This window comes from Carlito syrichta, unplaced genomic scaffold (genome assembly GCF_000164805.1).
Source record: "Carlito syrichta isolate Samal-C Ts95f unplaced genomic scaffold, Tarsius_syrichta-2.0.1 Scaffold306713, whole genome shotgun sequence".
Lineage (NCBI taxonomy): Eukaryota > Metazoa > Chordata > Mammalia > Primates > Tarsiidae > Carlito > Carlito syrichta.
In genome coordinates this window covers 642,057-663,520 of record NW_007250809.1, presented here as the reverse complement: position 1 = coordinate 663,520, position 21,464 = coordinate 642,057, and the positions used below count along the sequence as shown (strand labels likewise).

General features: G+C 45.0%; 1 protein-coding gene across 1 annotated transcript in view; it reads right to left on the bottom strand.

Annotated features, from left to right (window-relative positions):
• Positions 1-1,923: 1,923 nt before the first annotated feature.
• CACNA1E (calcium voltage-gated channel subunit alpha1 E) overlaps positions 1,924-21,464 on the bottom strand; it is a 410,647-nt gene continuing 391,106 nt past the window's right edge. Inside the window, exons 46-50 of the mRNA XM_008063298.2 lie at positions 18,229-18,340; positions 14,997-15,125; positions 13,767-13,947; positions 11,939-12,129; positions 1,924-10,437 (exon numbers count right to left, since the gene is read on the bottom strand). Of these exons, the coding sequence (XP_008061489.2) occupies positions 9,895-10,437; positions 11,939-12,129; positions 13,767-13,947; positions 14,997-15,125; positions 18,229-18,340 (1,156 nt within the window). The 3' untranslated portion in view covers positions 1,924-9,894. The remainder of the gene's footprint in view (positions 10,438-11,938; positions 12,130-13,766; positions 13,948-14,996; positions 15,126-18,228; positions 18,341-21,464) is intronic.

Sequence of the window (21,464 nt, the reverse complement as noted above, 5' to 3'; positions counted from 1 at the left end):
TTCTGTTCATACGCGATAACTTGTTCACTCTGCACAGCTTTATGAGACAGTTGCCATTATAGATCTCATTTTTACAGGTGAAGAAAGTGAGTCTTAGGTTAGGTGGCTTGCTCAAGGGCATGCAGTAAATGAAGGGTGATGCATAGGTTTGACCTCAGTGGATTCTGATTCTAACACTTGCATTTGTAGCCTCTATTGTTTTCTTCTCGTTATTGCAGGTGTTTGAGGTGCTTCAGCGCCATTTGCACTTTGTGTCTAGTCACAGTATTTTGTGCTTAAATGTGTAAGAAACTGAAATCTTTTTCTTTAGTTTGGGATTTTTTCCAGCTCAATAGCCAAGGAATGTGGTATACAAGTTAAAAAAAGCCAGGCTCAGTGGCTCAGCCTGTAAGCCTGCACTTTGGGAGGCTGAGGTGAGTGGACTGCCTGAGCCCGTGGGTTTGAGACCCACCTAGGCAACTTGGCGAGACCTCATCTCTACAATAAATTAAAAAAAAAAAAAATTAGCCGGGCATGGTAGCACGCACCTGTAGTTCCAGCTACTTGGAAGGCTGAGGCGGAAGGATCGCCGGAGCCCAGCAGGTCGAGGCTGCGGTGGCCAGGAGCGGCCACTGCACTCCAGTCTGGGCGACAGAGTGAGACTCCAACTCAAAAAAATAAAAAAAATAAATTAGAGTATCTCAGAGGCAAATATAAGGCTTAGGGACATTACCGTGTAAAGGTAACCAAAAGATGCTTAGATCATAATACAGACACACTTGAGAGAAACTCATGATAGTGTCTGTTTTTCTTGATATGTTTCCTAGTGCCATTAGCCTGTGAAAGATCATGGACCTGAGTCCCAGATTAGAAGGAAACCAGGACAAAAAATAATCCATGTAAATTCCTTTCAAACCAACCTGCTCAAGAAACCAACTTGTCATCCCATAAAAGTGTTTAAGAGCTGTCAAATCCTGACTTTCCAAATCCAATGGTGATGGAAGCTATGGGAAAGAAATTTTGATGGAAAAATAACACAAAATCTAAGCATTGGATGGGATCTTAGAGGTTTCTAATCCAGTCTCCAAGGACCCAGACCTCTCTGACAGATAGTCACAGATCCCACTTTTGGATGTTTTGATCATAAGAAAAAACTTACCTAATAAAATCGTATACTCAGGGCTCAAGAAGATATCTTTGATTAAACCAAAAAAAAAAAAAAGATGGCATCCTGGAATGCCAGTTTCTTGTAATTGATAAAATGATTGTTAAGATTAAAATAATAAAAGCAGATTAGAAAATAATCACATTTCTCCAAAGGGAATGAAACACACAGTTCTCAGAATTCTGAGTCAAAAGGACCACAGGACTTACGGCTTTGTCTCTTTTTATTAAGGACACTACTGCAGTTAAATGGGCGCAGTATAGGCAGGAGGAAAGAATGCATGATATCTTCTGAGAGTCTTGGGAGTCAGCTCCTTTCTAAACTTGGCAGCTGAGCTAGTGCCCTGTAATTCTCTCCCTTTTTCAGAGAGGAGGCTGGTTTTAGTTTTTCTGGTCACGAAGCCCTGTTGTTCCAAATGGAGATTCTCTGTCTACTTTGTGAAACTCACCTAGAGGTCAGGACACTATTTTTTCCTGATCAGAAAATGTGCTCATCTTTTTCAGGGAACTAGCAGGTATGGAGTCTTTTTTTTTTCCCTTCTTCTTTCCTCCAAGACAGAGGGCATTTTTAATAAAACCATCCAGGACCAGGATGTCTTGGAACTCTGAGAGCATCCAGAATTCTTCCTAACTGGTTGGGCTGAGCAGACCCCAAGCAAATGCAGCTGCAGAATTTGCTGCAAACTCACCCTGATGGTCCTGGTCAGATCTTACTCTTGTGATCTCAGTTTTGGGTAGAAGCAAAGAAACAAGTCAAGTGAGGGGAATCAGGCCGGCGAATTCTTTACAACAAGGTTTTATTTATTTATTCTTTTCTTTGACCCCCCCAACATTAAAGTTTTTCAACTTTCATTTTTAATGGTTTTCCTTTTGGATCCAAACGAGCATCTATATTACAGGATACCACCTGGTCAACATGCAGTGCTGAACTCTGGCTTTAGGAGAGATGCACTGGTCCTCTGGGCGGGCCAGCATTGGCGGCCGTTCAAACACCATGACTGCAAGGGTGTCAGGCTGGCATGCCACAGTGGATGCTGCCCCTAGGGGGTGTCTCATGGGGCTTGATTTGCACGTTTTAGAATGCAGGTGGCAGCATTTTAACAGCCTGAGGCAGAGCACCCAATCTCCCCCAGACCTCATCTTACATGCTCACCCTCTAAGAGCAAATCAAGGAGGGAATGGCCTGACCATAGGTCCCAAAGGACAGAGGTTGAGGACCCTGTGGTCCACTGCCTTGTCATGTGGTTCTTGGAGGCCAGTTACCGGTGCACCCTGCAGAAGTTTGGAATCTATTCCTGATGAAGCTCATCCCTGTCCCACACACTAGGAAGGTTAGTGTAATCTCTCCATTATTGGTGCTACTATATTAAAGAGTTGCTGAAGTTTTAACGATTGTCTTCAAGCTGCTTTAAAGTAAGAATCTCCTTTACTCTCTATCTCCAAGGTTTGGAAAAATTTTCAGAAATCTATGAATCTTCTGTGGCTTCCAAATCCACGACCCTAAGTGGGTTTAACAGAGAGAACCCTGAATCCAGTCTTGTGCTAAGTAGTTTACTCATAATCTAAGTGAGAAAGAGGATCCAAAGTCATACATCTCTAAGCCGTCCTCTTCTGGGACTTGGTGATATTTTCCTCCTCACCTTGTTTTCGTTCTATAGCTTGCCTTCCTACACTCTACTCGGTTGTCACAGTTATGAAATGCCAGACACATTTGGTGCAGTAGGCTTTTCTCCGTTTTTCTGGGCGCGTTCCAAATCTTGGACTCAGTTTGAGTGGAGTTGGACTGCTCTCTAATGGCACCAAGAGCAAAGTTCCTCTGCAATTTCAGCACTTAGGGTGGCTTTGTATAAATTTTGGCTTGTTCACAAAACATCAGGATAGAAAAACACTGACTAAAGTTCAGCCTGCAGGCTAAGAATACATCCTCATTGGGAGTCATTAAAATTTAATACCTATGTTTTTACTAAATCTGCTGGGATCTGCCCAACGTTATACAACTCCATATCAAATGTAACTAAGATCACAACTACTGTATACTTTAACTGGCAGTTATAGTACATTGTTTAGCCCTCATTTCATATTACCTTTATTTTTAGAAGCTGATTAATGGCACTTTGAAATTTTGGGGTGTTTTTTTCTGCTCATCCCCTTTAAAGATCTGTAAAGGATTTGTGTAAGTGGGGGTTCTTGTGTGGCATAATCCATTGCCATAAGAAACCAGAATACTGGAAAGAAAACAATATAGAGTCATCAAATCAAGTCAGATTGAGATTTGGCCTTTTTTTACTGGTTTTATCTCCTTTGCAGTTTGGGGGCCATCCTCTGAGTGAACCGAAGAGAAAATGGCACTACTTGGTGCAGATTCTAGGATCTGGTTCTAGAATGTAGAGAGCAATCCATCTCTAACAAACTTGCAGAACTGAAAAAAGAAACAAAAGATCATCCCTTCAGATTTCCATTGCTGGGCTGGAGAAGATGTCTGGGGAAAGATCCTAAGTGTTAGCTTGTGTTAACTGACCTATGATGGGTGCACATGTTCACAAAGAGATGATGACCCAAGTAGCTCAGAGCATAAAAACTCAATTTCCTGGATTAAAAAAAAATCCAAATTTTTTTCAAAATTAAAGAGCTGATAAGAAGGGAAAATGGGCAGCACAGAGTGTAAAATAAAAGCAAATCCTGTATTCAGGTTCCATTAAACATGAAGTTACTTCAGAAAAACTTAAATGCTTATAGTAATGCCAAGAATCATAGGTTCTTTGTGAGATACAGCAAGTAAAGGTTTTTCTAAACCGATTTGTGGAGACTAAGTCCTTTAAAATATGTACTATTAACTTACAAACACTTGACATATTCATGAGTTAGCCAAGTTTTAGAATTTCTTAACAAGGTAAAGAAAGAGATGTTTGCTGAAGGCACACATTATTACAGAAGCCTGGAATCTAATTTATTATTTTTGACTTCCAATTATTTTCATTTACCACATTACTATACTATTTAAAAATTTATCTTTTTATCAAGACATACATTTTGTATTTGTTAAAGATGTCCTGAAAAAATTCTATATCTATTCTATTATGTCCTTGGCTTTCATTGAAAGGCAGTTTTTCATTAATCTAGATTATATTTTAGGTCCTTAGAAAAGAGAGAGAGACATGGACATAGACAGACAGAGACAGAGGTCAACTTAGAGAGACAGAAGGAGAAAGACGACAAAAAGAAGACCAGAGAGAAAAGATGAAACTGTAACCTCAGATTTTTGACTGAAATATCATATCATTAAATTTGATGTAAATGAATTCCTATAGAGAAGTAGATTCAGAAACATTGCAGAGCACAAATTTATCATTCTTTGCTGTTCTAGAACAGATCTGTTATAAAAGGTCCAGCCATCAACCAAACAAAAAACCCCAAATATAAATTCTTGCACCTCTTTCTACCTGATCTGCTCAACTCTTTCATACCTTCAGAAATAAGAACTCAAACCTCTATAATATATTTACATAGTAGCATGGCTTATTATAGAATCTTTTTGCATCTAGAAGGTCAAGATACTAACCTCCCTGTTTATAGCATGGAGAGAGAGAGGGTGGGTGAAGGAGCAAGACGAAAAAAAAAGCAATTTGAGGGCACCCCAGCCTCACCAGCCATTGATTAGATGTTACCGTAGCTTCATTCTTACTTCCCAACCAACTGGCTTTGTCAGAGACACTTTTCAGACCCTTTGGGTAGGTTGGGATGGTCTATGAATGGTCTCTTTGGCTTGGTGTGACCTCTCTGGGATGACCTCAGAAGGTCAAAGCAGAAAGGATTCAAGGAAAGACAAAGAGAGCCACCAGAAACCACAGATAGTTCTTTCTGTTCTTAGTCTTCTGTCCCCCAAGTGGTATGTCTATGTACTCTGATTAGGTAAGCTGTAAGTACATGACAGCTGACAAAACACCCCTAGCAGTCTGTACCTGAGCCCTCCCGCTGAAGCCAGCATAGAAGTCATCAGTTGCTGCTCTATTTGGTGTAGCCCTGGCTATGATGTATGAGATGGTTTAGAAAGTAAAGAAACTGGCACAGACAGTGCTTATTTAAAGTGGATCTCCTTGATCACCTTCATGCAAAGGTTAGGTCATAACCCCTGAGTTAATTTTGTTTGGCTTTTGTTAAAATAAACGTCTCAGGATGGAGATGTTTTAAAGATATCCAAACCTGGACCTGATTCCTTAGAGACTCTTGCCAGGAGTCACACTGTACCCTGACTGGCCACTCGCAAGGGGCCCACTTCTTCCTTCCTTCCTGCATCATAAAGTCCTCTCCTACTCCTCCTGGTTGGCACATGATGCTCTGAAATCCAGGAGGGAAGGACTGGCAGTATGGGTGAGAGAGCTAGTGAAAGAGAGTCTGCCCCAAGGCCTCTCCTTACCAGGATTCTTGTTATGCTGTCCCAGCCAGGCCTTCAAGGGTCCCAGAACATGACAGATGTGAAACTGAACAAAAATAGCAGTGAAAATTTCTCAACCTTCAAATCTCATAAAAATCCCTGAAAGGTAGATGAGTATCTTCTCCCCCTTTGCTACACATTTGGTCTTTCTTTACACTATAACCTCATAATATTTATACAACTGAGCTGAGAAATCAAAGAATCTCTCAACTTGTTTCTGGCTCCACCCATTAAAGAAACACAGTGTACAAAAATGAAACACACAGAGCAGGCTTCAGAAATGAGATGTAATGAAAAACGGAGTTTTGATTTTTTAAAAATCAAAACTATTTAAGATTTTGTTCCATTATGCCAGGAGAGTCCTTATTTCCCTATAGGGAGCTTTTGTCCAGTCTGTGGACATTTCATACATACCCACACCCACCCCACAGTTCCCACAGCTTACACCGTTTCAATCATCTGATGAAGATCACCAGATTTCATTAGAATGCAGCCTTCCCCATAGCTGAGGGTGTGGCAGAAGCAATCAGGCCAGCAAATAGCTTGGAATGAGTGGATTTAACCATTTTAGGAGCTGGGTCAATGCTAACATGCAGCAAAATAGAAGTCATGATAGGAGAACAGAGGACACCCGGGCTCACCACGTAGGCTCTATGGTAGGGGAAAGGATCAGTGTAGGGAAGAGATGCTGACTAAAAGGTGGAATATGGGGTCTTCTCTTTGTGGCCCCAGAGTCAAAAGAAGACAGAATCTGGAGTTCAGCTTCAGGGAAACATTCTTGGTGATTTCAGTGCCCTACAGGGACATTGAGTGGGGAGTACAAATAAAGCCCAGAACAGAAACACACTCTTCAGCTAAAAGGTGGTAACCTTCCCCTGCAATTGAGCAACTGTGCTCACAGCCTGTATGGAGCCTGGGGGACACTAGAGGGCCAACCCCTTTACAGGGCTGGAAATTGTTTGCTGCCCCTGACTCGCAAGATATCTTGGCTGGGGCCCTGTCCCCATGTCTGAAGGCCTGTTGGCACTCTGTCCTTTTGGAGATGGAGAGAGAGGGAAAGAGGCACAGAGAAAGAGACAGATCTTGCATTCTCCACCCAAAGTCTGTCTAGAGCCTTAAGAGAAGGATCTCTAAACACAAACCTAGTTTAGCTATCTGCCTTGGTTTCTTTTCCTCCCTTCTTTTACCTTCCTTCCTCCCTCTCATTTTCACTCTTATTTCAAGATAGTAAAGACATATTGGCAAGGAAAACTGAACTATGACTAAAGAACCTTCTGGGGGGACCTCCAGTGGCCAAATTTGATCATGTGGTGTATCTCAAACACTGGCTGTAGTATTTGCATGGAATTTAATTTTTAATGAGAAAGAATATGGGATTTGAGATCTATAGGACCTCCTTCAAGGGAAAAGGAAGAGGCAGAACCTGTTGCCTAGGCAGGAAAGTCCTAGCTGGCTATGAGAGGGAAGGTCGGTACTCACATTTATTCAGCTGCAGTAGGAAACCAAAGAAGATTATGATAATGAGTTTGTGACTTAACAGAAAATTCTTTTATTTTCTGGTCTTAATAGAAGAGTAAATGTAGGCTAAAGGAAAAGAAACCTGATTTCTTGGTCAGGGGAAGTTGAATAAAAGCAGTAAGTTCATAGGTACTAGAAAAAACAGGTGGTCAACCGGCCAGGCAATCGCATCAGCAGCACTTTACCACACTTATTCAGGACTCAAATACTTGTGTGTGTGCATGACTTCAAGGGGTCTAAGTATCCAGGAAGGTTTCCTGGCACAGTAAATTTAGTGCTCCTACTACTGTTTGCTGGTAAATTCCATTTCTGGGAATTGCTTGCCAGCTTGGATTTCTCCTACTGTTAAAATGGCATAAGGTGTCACCACAATTCCCTTTCTCCCAACACCATGCGATATACTTGCTGGCTCAGAATGATCGTCCTGTTGTAGGCCTTTCCCTAGGGAAAGCTGCATTTTCGATGTGAAAAAAAGCAATTTTGTGCACACGAAGCAGCCCGTTGCAGCACTTTGGCATGAAATGACGCTGAGTAGAGGAAACCTTAGAAACAATACAAGGCCCTGCTTCGGAGTCTTAAGTAATGATCGCACCTGTTAGGATCAGGGTGCTGTAGTCAAGTTCACATTCCCAGCCACCCTTAAGCACACATGTACTAAGTAGGAAAGGGAGATGAAGATGGAAGAGGGTCTGAGAGTGGGAGAGCTTTGTCTTGGCCTCGCTGGCTTCCGGTATTGGGACTACTTTGGTTCAGGGGCTGACCATGGGTCATGGAGCTTCGTCAAAATCCAGGAGAGAAGGCAGGGCCACGACATGAATTTGGCTTTTCAGGGCTGATGCAGCTAAGCCTTATTTCTATTTCAATTGGAAAAAAAGAACTTTGTAAGAAAAAAAGAGGCTCCTTCTTGAGAAAAATAACAATGCTGAGCTGCTCCTACCCAAGAGGTGGAGTCTATCTGGGCTGGAAGAAGATAAAAATGAGTGTTTATCCTTTATCCACAAAGCTCTCCATGCCAGGGTCCTCAGAATCTTCCTCTGGAGGATCCTGGGTGCCAGGTTCCATCTGCTTCTGCCTGGCACCCTCTCCAGGGAACCCATTCACCTGCTGTGATGGCACTGGGAGGGACTTACGGGAATGGTGTATTTCTACCAGATATAGCCAGTGATGTGTTCCCCTGAAGGAAGCTATATACTTATACCAAAGGAGCACTGGCTAGCAAGAAAGAGCTCTCCTCTTCTCACTTCTTCTGCATTTGGGCATCAGGAATGACACGGTGAGGCTGTCTTCTTCTCAGCTCTTACTCTGGGAAGAAGTGAAGCCCTATCCTGGCACAGAGAAATATTCAAAGTGACTGGGGCCCCATCAGAGCCATATGAAGGAGCAGCCCAGGTCTAAGCTGAGGTATATTTACTAATCACCTTAAAGCATCCTGACCAACTGACCCTCAACCCCAAACCAGCTGCAGAAGCTACAGGCTCTTCCTCACGAGAGGGCCTCTGTAAATTCAGACTCTTTCATGGAAGCTTCCCTTGTTTCAACCTATCAGCTTTTCTCATGTTTATAGAAGTCCCTTCCTGGTGATGGGTGGCCCATTTGGATATGTGTGTTCTGCCTGCTCGGGGAGCGGCAGGGAAGGCTGGGCACGTGGCCTCGCTGGGCTTGGCACAGCGTGGGCCTTGTTGCTTGGCAGGGAGGCCCCTGCCTTCCAGACCAGAGTGAGGGCTGATGTTCAGCCAGGATATGCTGGTATGGCCCTAGGCATACTGAATTGTTTCTATACTGGTTGGAAAACAGCCTCTGCTTTGAGTCCCTTAGGTGCCTTCTGCCACCCTGTCCCCACTCTCAGGGTTCCCCCATGACCAGCATTTTGAGGGCCAATGCCTGGAACAGCATGAGCTCCAGCACTGCAACCAAACTCTGCTTAGGTTGGTGCCCTGGCCGGAGGGGTTGTTAAACACGTTTAACATCACCCTTACCAGAGTCTTGGGCTACTCTGTGGACCCCATGGGGCCTCCTCCCCTGTCCTAACACAGCACCTAGTGCATGGGTGACAGGCCTCAAGAATGGGGGGCTGGACCCCTCCAGCACCACCAGTCCTGTTTCTTTGACCCTCTCCCTCATGGTAGGGGCTGCTGGGCTATGGCTTTTCTCACCCAGACCAGCCCTTGCTGTTGGTGCCACAGCACCCTGACCCCTTCCACTGCAGAGTTCTCCCCTCCCTGACTCCTCTCCTCGGCATCTGGTGCTCCTGATTTCACCTGTGCTTCTTTGGGGGAAGCAAGCCACAGGATAACGCGTGAGATGCTGTTGCAGTTGCCCTGGTGGCAGTGGTGCTGGCTGAGGCGTAAGAGCTGGTGAGGGAGAAGATTCCTCTCCTGTGGTCTCCACTACTCCCCAGTTAGGAGCCAGAAAAGTCCTTTTGGGCTTCTCAGGGCAGTGAGCGTTGACACAGGCCAGTTAGATCCCTCCACGGCTGTTAGAAATGTGGGAAGGGGTAGGGGGAAGCAAAGCCATCCTCATGTCCCTTCTCCCATGGGAGAATAACCCTCCACGTTCCCGTGTTTTCTTTCCCCAGCAAAGAGGCAGAACTATGGCAGTGCCCATTTGCAAAGGGGAATAAAGCAATTGGGTGGGTTTGACTGGTGTTCCGATTGTCCTTGACGTCCTCTGCTCCGGAACTGCATGGTGTCCTTTCGTCTTCCTTCTCCCCCTTCCTCCCCCCCGGGCCGCACTGCCTTCCCAATTCGATCTTGGTTTTCTCCATGTGAGAGAAGAGCATGCATCGGAGGGGGGAGCAGCCTCTAGCATTTGTCATCTTCTTCCGTGTCACTTAGGAGGTCGCTGACAGCCCCACACATCATGCCTGGCCCGGGTCCCCCACGCCTCCGCCGCCGATAGTGCCCATTGGGCATCTGCCAGCTGTGCCGCAGGGGCGGGGCCGAGCCGATGGTATTGGAACGACCCAGGCTGGTGGCCACAGCTGCCTCGAAGGTAAGCGTCTCCTCCTCGCCACAGTCCGAGGCGTGGGAGTCTTCGTGCAGGGCCAGGTAGGGCTCAGAGATGTAGCGCTGTGGGGAGGCATGTTGGCCCTGCTGGGGGTGTGGGGAGTTGGAAGACTCGGTCAGGCAAGGGTTGTTGCTCTCCAGGGCTTGGGAGGTCAGTGGAGAGCCCCCCTCACTTCCATCAGCGGGCGGAGAGATGCTGCCAGCATGTCGCATCAGGGAACTGTAGGAAAGGAGGGGCCGGGGCTTTGGTGGGACAGGTGGGAGCTGCCGACGACTTCGTCTTGGGGTGCTGGTGTCAGAGACGGAGGGGATGGAGCTTTCACTTAGGGAACCTGTGCCCTGTGCAGCAGGAGAGATAGGCATGTTAGACTGGGCTGGGTACCATCCCTACTCGGGACCCACTGGGGATCCCTGAACCCTCCTGCAGAGAGCCCTTGGAGTCTAAATTATGGGTGAGGGAGCCGAAGGTCCCTGCACTACTCATAGCTACTCAGGGACACAGGTATTAAAGAGACTGAGGAGCCAGGATATTTCCAACTTTTACGTGCATACAAATCTCTGGGGATCTGCTTAAACTGCGATGCAGGTTGGGCAGGTCTGATGTGAGGCCTGAGATTCTGCATTTCTAACATCTCTCTGGATATGCTGGTATGGCAGGTTCATGGAACAAGCATTTGACAAGCAAGAATCTGGAAGCTCTATTTTTGCAACAAATGGCACATTGAAAGAAAGACTTTAAACTTGAGAAAGGCAGTGATGTGAAAGGTAAATGAATGCTCTGGAATGAATGAATGTCTGGAAAACCTTTTTTGGGAAGGGGGTTCTAAGAGAATCGAAAATTCCTTCCACTGTTTTCTTGGCTGCTTCTCCCCACCCAAGCACCTGGACCTCACCTATTCCCAAGGGGACCTGAGCCCAAGTGTTGACAAATAAACCACCAGGACAGCATTTTTCCAGGTGCGTGTATGACCTATTAACCTGCTCAGAACCTCCTGCATTTGAGGTGTCCTTCAAATGCAGATTTCTTGGTCTCACTTTCAAGTGGGTCCCAGAATCCTTGAGGCCCCAGGAACCTAGCTCCATAGGTGACTCTGTTCTACGCTAATGTCTGAACACCACCGTTCTACAAGGTAAACTTCTCAACTGCCTATGTCTCTAAATGTCTGCTCTAGCTGTCCTGCCTTTTCTCCACTGATCATTTCTGTGGAGTAGGTCTCCCATCTGAGCTCAAAGAGTCCTTAAATAGAGATAGGGCTGGGAGTGAAGGGTGGTGATGAGGAGTAACACAGGGTCAAAAAATGTTTTCATACAGCTCTGCTAGTTATTTCTTAGACATAGGCTGGTCATTTAGCAAAGGGCTGAAAGGAGAAATATAGTCCTTCCTCTTGGGATGGCTGGAAGTGAGGTAAATGGGGCCGAACTGCTCTGACGTATGGATCTCGGGCTGAGAGATGAAACACCATTTCCACCACACTGAGGATCACACAACAGGCAAAGTAATCCTTCTGGCTAAAGGACTATCCTTTCTTCCAAATTGGGTTGAGACATCTATGAACTTATTTGCCCTTCTGGACTGAGGGTCGAAATGGAATGACCCCTCTTTCCATTGGGAAAGATAAATGACCCCTTTATCTTTCTTGTGGGGAAATCTGGTTTTCTGTGAATTCAGATCATCTCTGAAAACAAAAGGGTTGAGTAGCTAACCTCTATGCACAATCGGTGTCATTTCCTGTGAAATTCAGGTCTTTGTGAGTGCTGAATGCTCTTGTTTTGCACCTACTGTCACAGCCCACCCTTCCCTGTCCTCCTGCAGCAGGGCTGGCTTTCTCTCCATGCTCACCGGTCTGTTGGGGGTCTGTGACCTGCCCTCACTGGGTGACCTGGACTGATGGCGCTCTGGGGATTCCCAGTCAGCCTGGGTCCCTCGCTCCTCTGAATTGCAGCGGGAGACATCAGGGGAGAGAAGATGCTTTCGCTCTTTTGATCGTCCCCGCTCCCTGCCCCCAGAGCGGTGGGTGTCGGACTTGTGGCCTATGAGAGATAACAAAAGCACCTGGTTATAATTCAGTTCACAGCAGCCACTGGAGATGAAGAGACGTCTCACTGGGTATTATGACACAGCCTGGGTTTGGGCCCTGGTATGGAACGTATGTTTGTCCCGATGGAGTTAGGAGGTGGGGACTTGGAGAGGTGATTAGGTCATGAGGGTGGGGCCCTCATGATGAGATTAGAATCCTCATAAGAAGAGACTTGAGAGAGCATGCTTTCTCTCTCTCCCTCTCTCTCTGCTCTTCATCACGTGAGGACAAAGAGAAGGTAGCCACCTGAAGAATAGGAAGTGGCACTTTGATCTCGGATTTCCCAGCCTCCAGGACCATGTCAAATAAATGGGTGTTGTTTAATCCACCCAGTCTATGGTAATTTGTTGTAGCTAAAACTCCCAGAAGAATCCTGGCTTCTCCAGGAATGTCAACAGATGATCTGAAAGGGAAGCAGGAAAGAAGGGCAGGCTTGAAGATTTCCTTTTTGTGAGCAGGTAAGTTTGCAAGTTGTCACTAGAGAGACATGTATGTCAAAGAATGCAATCTGTCCTCTTCTGCTTCCATTCATGCCATACACAATAAAGAAACTTTGCCAACAATATGGCTCAGGAACTGTCTATGTCCTAAGCATGCGTGTGTAACTTTTTTGAGGGAAGGTGGCACCAGCAAAAGGGAACTAAGAAGTTTCTATTAACTAAATAGTGACACAGCTAATGTAATGCCAGGGTATTGAAGTTAACGGATCTTAGTTTTAGTCCTAATTCGACCACTTAATGGCTCTATGATATGGGGCAAGTCACTGCTTTTTCTTTCTTTTTTTGAGTTGAGTTTCACTCTGTTGCTCAGGCCAGAGTACACTGGCATGATCGTGGCTACCGCAGATTCAACCTGCTTAGGTTCTGGCAATCCTTCCACCTCAACTTTCTGAGTAGCTGGGATTACATGCACATACCACCATGCCTGGCTAATTGATTTATTGTAGAAATGAGGTCTCGCCATGTTGCCCAAGCTGGTCTTGAACTCCTGGGTTCAGGCAATCCTCTCACCTTGTTCTCTCAAAGTATTAGGATTACAGGCATGAGCCACTGCGTCTGGCTGCTTTTTCAACTTTCATTACTTCATCTAGTAAAATAAAGAGGTTGAACCAGACTAATAGTTTTTTCTTTTTTTAAAATTGGTATAATACCCCCTTTCCTAAAATTAAAAACAAAACAAAACATTTAAATGAAACTCAAACACATAATGCTATTCTAGGTAGCACTGCTGTTTGGGTTGAAGTAGAGATGGTGGTTGAACCTCAGCCCCATCAGGGGGTCTCTAACACATTCCCATGGAACCCAGTGGTTTTGTAAAAGACTATTTGAAAACCTCCCTCAACTCGAATAATTTGTATAACCCTACTCCAGCAGGAAGGAACCAGCTTGTAATGAGTACAAAGAGCTCTGGGCTGTTTCAGGATGAAAGTCATACACAGGAATCCCTTTTGGTAAGGAGTATCTTTCACTTTTTTCAACCCTTGTCTTTATTGGAATTCTTTTCCTGTTATGTGCAGTCCTTGCCAGAATAAGTCTAGCAGGGCAGGAGCCCCTGCCTGACAAAAGCGTGGGATACAGAACACCCTCTCACCTGAGTCGGAGTTCAGGCGGTGAGCAGACAGTCGCAGGGAGGAGTGGTAACTCCGGCGACGGGACTTGTAAGTGTTTTCACTGCTTCTCTCCATGGAGAATTCCTCCAACCATGAGGAATTGGAACGCTTGTCCCGAATAGTGGAAAATGAACGTCTCATGGAGCTGGTATCTGTCACCACCTGAAATATGAGCCCCGAGAGAAACAAAAGATCTGGATTAATTATTGAAGAGGTCTAAAAGTACCAAGACCATGGAGGATGGCAAATTGTAACCCCTGCAATTGTAACCTCCTTTGAATCCCTTAGCTGGAGGAGACTGTTCAAGAAAGTGTCCTTCTATTATGTTAACACAGTCACTGAAACTGGTCCAGGATCTTCTTTTCATGCTCAAGAAAGCAAGCAGCTGAGTGTTCTAAGGCAGAGCCAAAAAGAATGCAGGCAGGCACTGTGTAAGCTTCCCACAGAGTCTTCTACCACTGGGCTCAGCCAGGACCTGCAGCAAATACTGAGTTGCTTTGAATATGTGAGGACAATTGTCCAAAAGGTTACATCATGAAAGAAGCATGGCTTTGCCTTTTAAAAAAAAATTTTAGGTCCCTGCCAGAGAAGGCCCTGCCCTATAGCACTAGAGCCTAGGAGAGCTTGCAATTTAACAGCTACTAAGAATGTATCACTCTCCCTCTACCACCAATCCCACCTAGCCCCGCCTTGAACTCTCACATTTTGATTTGCCACAGATGTTAAAACAAATCCACAAAAATTTCTTGTCTCTGTCAAAACCTGATGTAAGACAGACAGACAGAAAAGAGAAGCCAGGAAAACAGACAAAGAGATGAGGCGTGGCCTGCACTGGTTAGGACAGACAGTCCTGACAGAGCTGTGTGTGTAAATAACTGCATTTGTGCTGGAAGAGCCAGGGAAGGAAAAAAGGATGGAAAAATACACAGAGAAAATCCTAGGAAATATTTCTGGCATGGCTGGTTGAATCCTGAGAATGCTTAGCCACTCTGGAGGGAGTTGTCATTTTGCAGGCGAGGTTACTGTGGTTAGGGGTCACAGAAAACCGTGGAGGAGTGGGCTATATTATAGAAGGCCCATGAGCCAGGTTTGCTTCTAGGGAAGGAGTGGGGGCACGTCAAGGGTTCACCTCAAAATATCAGATATTATTTCACAACCCACCTAATACAGCCCGGGATGCCACTGAATTAAGGTAGGCGGTTGCTTTTTACCTGGGGATCCACAGTCAGACGTGGCATAGAGGATGCCCTCCCAGATCCCGCATGCTCCTGGGTGTCCGAAGGACGGTAGATGCCATGATTAGAGGGCGGCACGCTTTTTAATTCACTAACCTCTGGCTCCTGGAAATAAACACACAACCAAGCTTGTGGGACTTGGTTCCATTTTATTGCTTCTCACCTCCAGTGGATGATTCTGCCGCCTTGAGAATGGCTTTCAGAAGAGAGACTGGCATCTTCAAGATCTTAGTTGTATGTGTATACATGTGGGTGTGTCTATATGTTCATATAGGCAGTATACCAGATATCCCAAACTGGGACTGAGACAAGATCTACCAAGCAAATGCTTTAAATTTTATAGCTTTATAAAACAAACATTATTGGTCATCACATTTTTTAGATATGTGAAGTTTACTTTCTGAGAGGTGGTAGTATTGGGTTCATTCTTTTGCTCTGAAAAAAGTATTTTATAAATTAAATGGCAACCAGGATTCTAAGGGAAGTCAACAATTTCTGGTGTCAAATATATCTTCTCAAGCCTTAAGACACATGATTTTATTAGCTAAGAGTTTTCATATGATTGAAGCCATCCAAAGATGTGGTGGGTGGCCATCTGTCAGAGATGTTCTGAACTAGCACAGTCCCATAAAAGTATAATGCAAACCACTTATGTAATTTTTAATTTCAAAGTAATCACATTTTTAAAAGTAAAAAATATATATTTAGCTTAATATATCCAAATATTATGTCAACATGTTAGCAATATTAAAAAAACAGATAGTTTTATTTGGACTAGTCAAACTTCAAGTGCTAAGTAGCCACATGCAGCTAATAGCTGCTGTATTGGACAATGCCACTCTAGAGTGCTAGAAGGCTGGACTGGAAATCTCTAGGTTTCTGTCAAACTCTTTTGTTATTTTCCTGGGTAAAGAATGCAAGTTTGGCAGCTGTACATGCTCTATATAACTAGTGTCACTGCATAAAAATGGCGCTGCCTTAGAGGTGTTTCATGGGCCACCTAACAATGGGTGCTAAGAACCTGTTGAGTATATGGAGATTATGCATGAAAAAGCTATTTTATATTTAGGAAATGATACCCTGGCCAGGTGCAGTGGCTCAAGCCTATGATCCCAGCACCTTGGGAGGCCCAGGTGAGAGAATTGCCTGAGCCCAGGGATTCGAAACTAGCCCGGGCAACTTGGTGAGACCTTGTCTCTACAATATACCAAAAAATTAGCTGGGCATGGTAGTGCACGCCTGTAGTTCTGGTTATTTGGAAGGCTGAGGCAGAAGGATTGCCTGAGTCCAGCAGGTTGATGCTGGGGTGGCTGTGAACGAGCCACTACACTCCAGCCTGGGTGACAGAGTGAGACTCTGACTCAAAAAAAAAAAAAAAGGAAATGACACCCTAAAACTTGGGTGTATGAGTAGGGCATTGCCCAAGGGAAAGGGTGCCTGGGACCCGCTCAGGCTCCATGACCATTTGGTTGAGTGGTTTCTGGTGAGTACGAGACAAGTACCCTCTGGGGATGTGTGATGTGTGCACTGAGCGAGTTACAGTGTTTGCAGTACATGCTCTATACAGCACACAGTTCCGACTCCAAACAGATGTGATAACAACACTGCAGTCTACAGTTGTCAGAGGCTGTGTGAGACACACACACACACAAATCACAACCACGCCTCAGGATGTGTAGCAGGGGCCCTGAGGGATGGGCAGAAGTACACAGTGGTGAGTGTGTAGCACAGGCTGACACCTGAACTAAATTACAGACACCAGTGCTGACAATGAGATGAACACATATCCAAAAAGTCCTGGCACTACGGCTCAGCCCTGGGGAACCCGCAGAAAGGATGATGTAATAAAGTCTCCCTGTGAAAGAAAGGACACATTATTGAGATTTTTCTCGCCCCACTAGACAGAGCACCAGGTAGGCGAGCTGTAAAATACTGAGAGGCCCTTTTAAGAATCAAACTATCTTTACCAGTTAGTCCCTAGGCCTTGGTGCTAAGTTCCTCAGAGGGGAAGGCAGAGAATTACTCCAAGAATTCCGACCCACCTCACCATGAACACCCTCATGCAATTGCTCGGCGCTGGGGGTGTCTGGTCTAGCTGTCGCCCCCACACGACCAAGCACGTATTTCTGCCTCAGCACTCACCGAAGACAGAGCTCCCCATTTCTCTGAGCTACTAAAGTGTTTCTCCCCCTGAGGGGGGTGCCCATTTCATCACATATCATCTATTCAGGATGGCTAGGGGGTACACAGTAGCAGCGGGGAGGAATCAGGAGAGGAATGAAGGTGAGAGAAGAGCCACAAATGAATCATCATCAAAGTGATGTGAAACTCACTTAGCACAAGCTGTCTACACTAAATTTTGCAAAGGCTGGGCTTTGTCTTTTTCTCTTCAGCCCAGTGAACGCGTGAGCTTTAATTCTAAGCTTAGGGAGTAGGAGAACTTGAACTCATGGCTCCTGAACCAGGAATAATGGGCAAAGGTCATTCTCTTTGGGGATTGTATTTTAGCTTTGCATGAATAAAGCCAAAATTTCAGTCTACCCTCTCTTTTCCAAGCTTTAATTTGACTCAGTAGGTCCCTCAGGAATTTATGCATTTGAAAAACTCATTTTGGGATCAGAAAAGTGTCTTTAGAAGTCTGTTAGAATCCATTTGGCCTTATAGAATTATGACCAAAAGTGCCAATGTGCCTGAACCCACACAGAAAAGACGTCAGAGAGCTTCTGTACTTCCTGGCAGACAGCTTTGTCACTGTGACACATGCTGTCACTAAGTTCTAGAGAAGGAGGCATCACTAGGGGCTGGCATGGGGCATTCTTGAGCAGTACCTGGTTATACCAAAAGGCATGGCTGGTATCACTCACTCTATGAGAACTCATCTTAAAGTTCCCCATCAAAGACAAGATTTTACATGTGATTTTTGCTCTTACATTTGCTGTCCAGGGCCATAAGCTAAGAGGGTTTGGTCTGAAGCAATTTAAATTCCTGCAGCAGTAAGAGGCTCCGGAACTGTGAAACCCCAAGAGGGAGCATTGGAAAACTGGGCTATGAAAAGGCTAAAGACAGGAAACTCCAGGGTGACTGACTGCACTACCAGAAAGGTTTTCCTGATGGATCATGGCTATAGGACAATAATTTGAAAATGAGAGTAGGAGGAATCTGAAAACTGAGGAAGTCTTTTTTGAGGTCATAGAACGCATTCATTCACCAGAGACTGCTGCTCCTGGAACTGTCCATCATCGGTGGGGTCCATACAGGCCAACTGGAATATTTCCTGGGGGGAGAGTGGACTCATCGAAGGGTATCCACTCCGGCCACTCCTGAAAAGGAATGTCAAATTCAGAGGTAGTGAGGGACAGTGAGAGGGACAGTCACACTGCAGCTGCCACTAACAGCCCCCCCCCAGTCATGACCTCCTTCCCAACAGGGCAATACCCGTTAGCCTTGGCTGGCTTGTTAGCCTGGTAATTTATAGGTGGCTAGCCCTGAAATTAAAAAAAAAATTTTTTTAAAAGCACTGGAAAAGAGAGAAACTGGTGTTTTCAACCTTCATTTGGAACCATTCATTATTCTGCTGGCGACTAGCATATCTGTGACAAATGACATCATTTGTCACACTCAGCCATATGGAAGACCAATGCTAGATTGTAAACCTGTTTCTGCTCAGTTTCCCCGTTTGGCGGAAAAATACCATAGTTTACACAGTGAACAGTTTGTTTAAATATTAAGCAGCCATGGTCTTTTAAAAAAATTTCCCTGCTCTCAGGAAGAATATGGTTTTATTGTGCCAACATTCCTGGCCAAACTAAACACACTTTAATCCAAGTCAATCCCATCAACGTTTATCAAATGTACTATACACTGTGTCTGTTGGTTCATGAATGGATAGAGTAATTTCAGAGGTAGGTATTCAGGAGGTACAAACCTCTGGGTAGATGACTATGTAGGAAGGGTTTTTTTTTTTCTTTCTGAGATTGGGGTCTCACTCTGTTGCACAGGCTGGCACGCAGTGGCACAATCCCAGTTTACTACAGTCTCAACGTCCTGGGCTCAGATGATCCTTCTGCCTCAGCCTACCAAGTAGCTGGGACTGCAGACACATGCTACTGTGTCTGGTTAGTTTTCAAAATGTTTGTAGAGACAATGTATCTCCTGGGCTCAAGCGATCCTCTCGTCTTGGCCTCCCAATGCTGGGATTACAGGCATGAGTCACTGTGCCTGGCTAGGAATAGGCTTAAATGGTAGTGAGAGAAGAGGACAGGATCATGGTTATAGGACAATAATTTGAAAATGAGAGTAGGAGTCTACCGAGTATTCAGAAAGGTCTCCAAGTAAAAGTTATGGAGCACTATCACAGTGGGCTTGTTATTAAACTACTGTCTGGTACTTCCAGATACTCTTAGCCAATGGAATCTACTGGGCTTGTTAGGAGAGAAAGAGGTAGCTGACCTTTCCTGAGATTTTGGCTTCTGTTGCCATCCACTGCCACCACTATGGTAATAGCTACCTTCTCACCTGCTCAAGAATGCAGAGTGAGCTTCCAGACTATGGGAGCAGAGACTGAGGTCAGTGGCTAGGCAGCAGCTTTGTCAGTGGTGGAACTAAGAGGGAGAGAAGGGACCATCTCTTCTAGTGTTAGTCTTCTGCCACTTCATAGTTGAGTCTACTGTTGATGACTCTGCATCCCAATGGAAAACTCAAGGCTCAAGCAAGGATCACCAGTTACTAATAATCCATAAGTACAATCTTACTTAGATCAGCATCATAGGAAAAGGTCTGAATAGCATACATCACCCTGTCTGTCTGCTTGCTGCAGTGAGGGCTTAAGCTGAGTTTTCACGACTGTTATGAAGTGATCTGACATTTTTTTTTTTTTTTTGAGTCGGAGTCTCACTCGGTCACCCAGACTGGAGTGCAGTGGCCGCTCCCGGCCACCGCAGCCTCGACCTGCCGGGCTCCGGCGATCCTTCCGCCTCAGCCTTCCGAGTAGCCGGAATTACAGGCATGCACTACCACGCCCAGCTGATTTTTTGATTTATTGTAGAGATGAGGTCTCGCCGCCCAGGCGGGTCTCGAACCCGCGGGCTCAGGCAATCCACTCACCTCAGCCTCCCAAAGGCGCGGGATGACAGGCTGAGCCATCGAGCCCGGCGGATCTGACGTTTTAATAACCTGTCTACGTGTCAGTCATCTTAGTGCAGCCTTTTCCTGAGAACCACTGGGAACAAGATGAGCACAGCTAGTGTAAGAAGTGGGCTCCTTTTTGCCCTACAGAGAGTGATTAATTGTGGAATCTCTGATAGGTAGAAAGGGCCCTTGGAATCTCTGAAGCATCTGAGTCAAATAATTTGAACTCAAGAGTGATCTCCTACTTAAAAAACCGTATCATGCTTCTCATTGTTTTGGGGCTATAAAGTCCACAATCCTGAACACAGCCTCTCTCATGATCTGGTCCTGACCTCACTTGCCTCCTCTTGCACCCTTCCCACCTTTGCACTCTGAATTCCAGACACACTGACCTTTTTTAGTTTTCATTGAAGGTGCCAGGCTTCTTCTTTCTGCCTCAAGACTTTAATAAAGGCCATTCTTATCGTGCAGAACACTTATCTTTAAACTCCCCATCCCCACAAACCCTTACCTTGTTATTTTAAATTCATCTTATAGTGCAGAACACTTATCTTTAAACTCCTCATCCCCACAAACTCTTACCTTGTTATTTAAAATTCATCCTTAAAAATTTATATCAAAAGATATTTCCTTAGGAAACCTTCTCTGATATTTCCCAGCCCCCACAGCTGATCGGACATCCTTCCTACATGCACTCTTATCTTGTTGCAGTTTTTCTTTCTAGCACTTATCAAAACTGTAATTAAATAATTGAAAAAAACTTTTTTCTTTCAAATAATTCCCTGCCTAAGGTCTGGTTTTCCAGTAGATGAAAGCTCACTGAGGGAGGGCCCTGTATGTCATGGCTGCCACTGTACCCCCAGAGCAATCTCTACTTGAACAATGCATGGCTCTAGAAACTCAGGTGGTCCTGAGGAACTAGTCTACTGTCCCAATAATGTTCCCATTTCAGAAAATGTACCAACATCCACCCAAAGGCTTCAACCAGAAACTATCCCCTTCACTCCATGTAGCAAATTACCAAATCCTATCCATTCTACCTACTAAATATCTCAAGTCCCACCATCTCTTCCCATTTCTATCCTGTTAGTCCAAGCCACAACCACTGATAATCTATACAACTGCAGTAACCTACTAAATGGTGTTCCTGTGTCTAGAATTGCTCCTCTCTGATCCATTAAGTCTGCATAGCATTCAAGAATGCACAAATTTGATTACATCATTCTGAAAAGCACAAATTTGATTACATCATTCTGATTCATAAAACCCCGTTATTCCAAGACAAAATCTAACTTCTTTATCCTGCTTATAACTCCT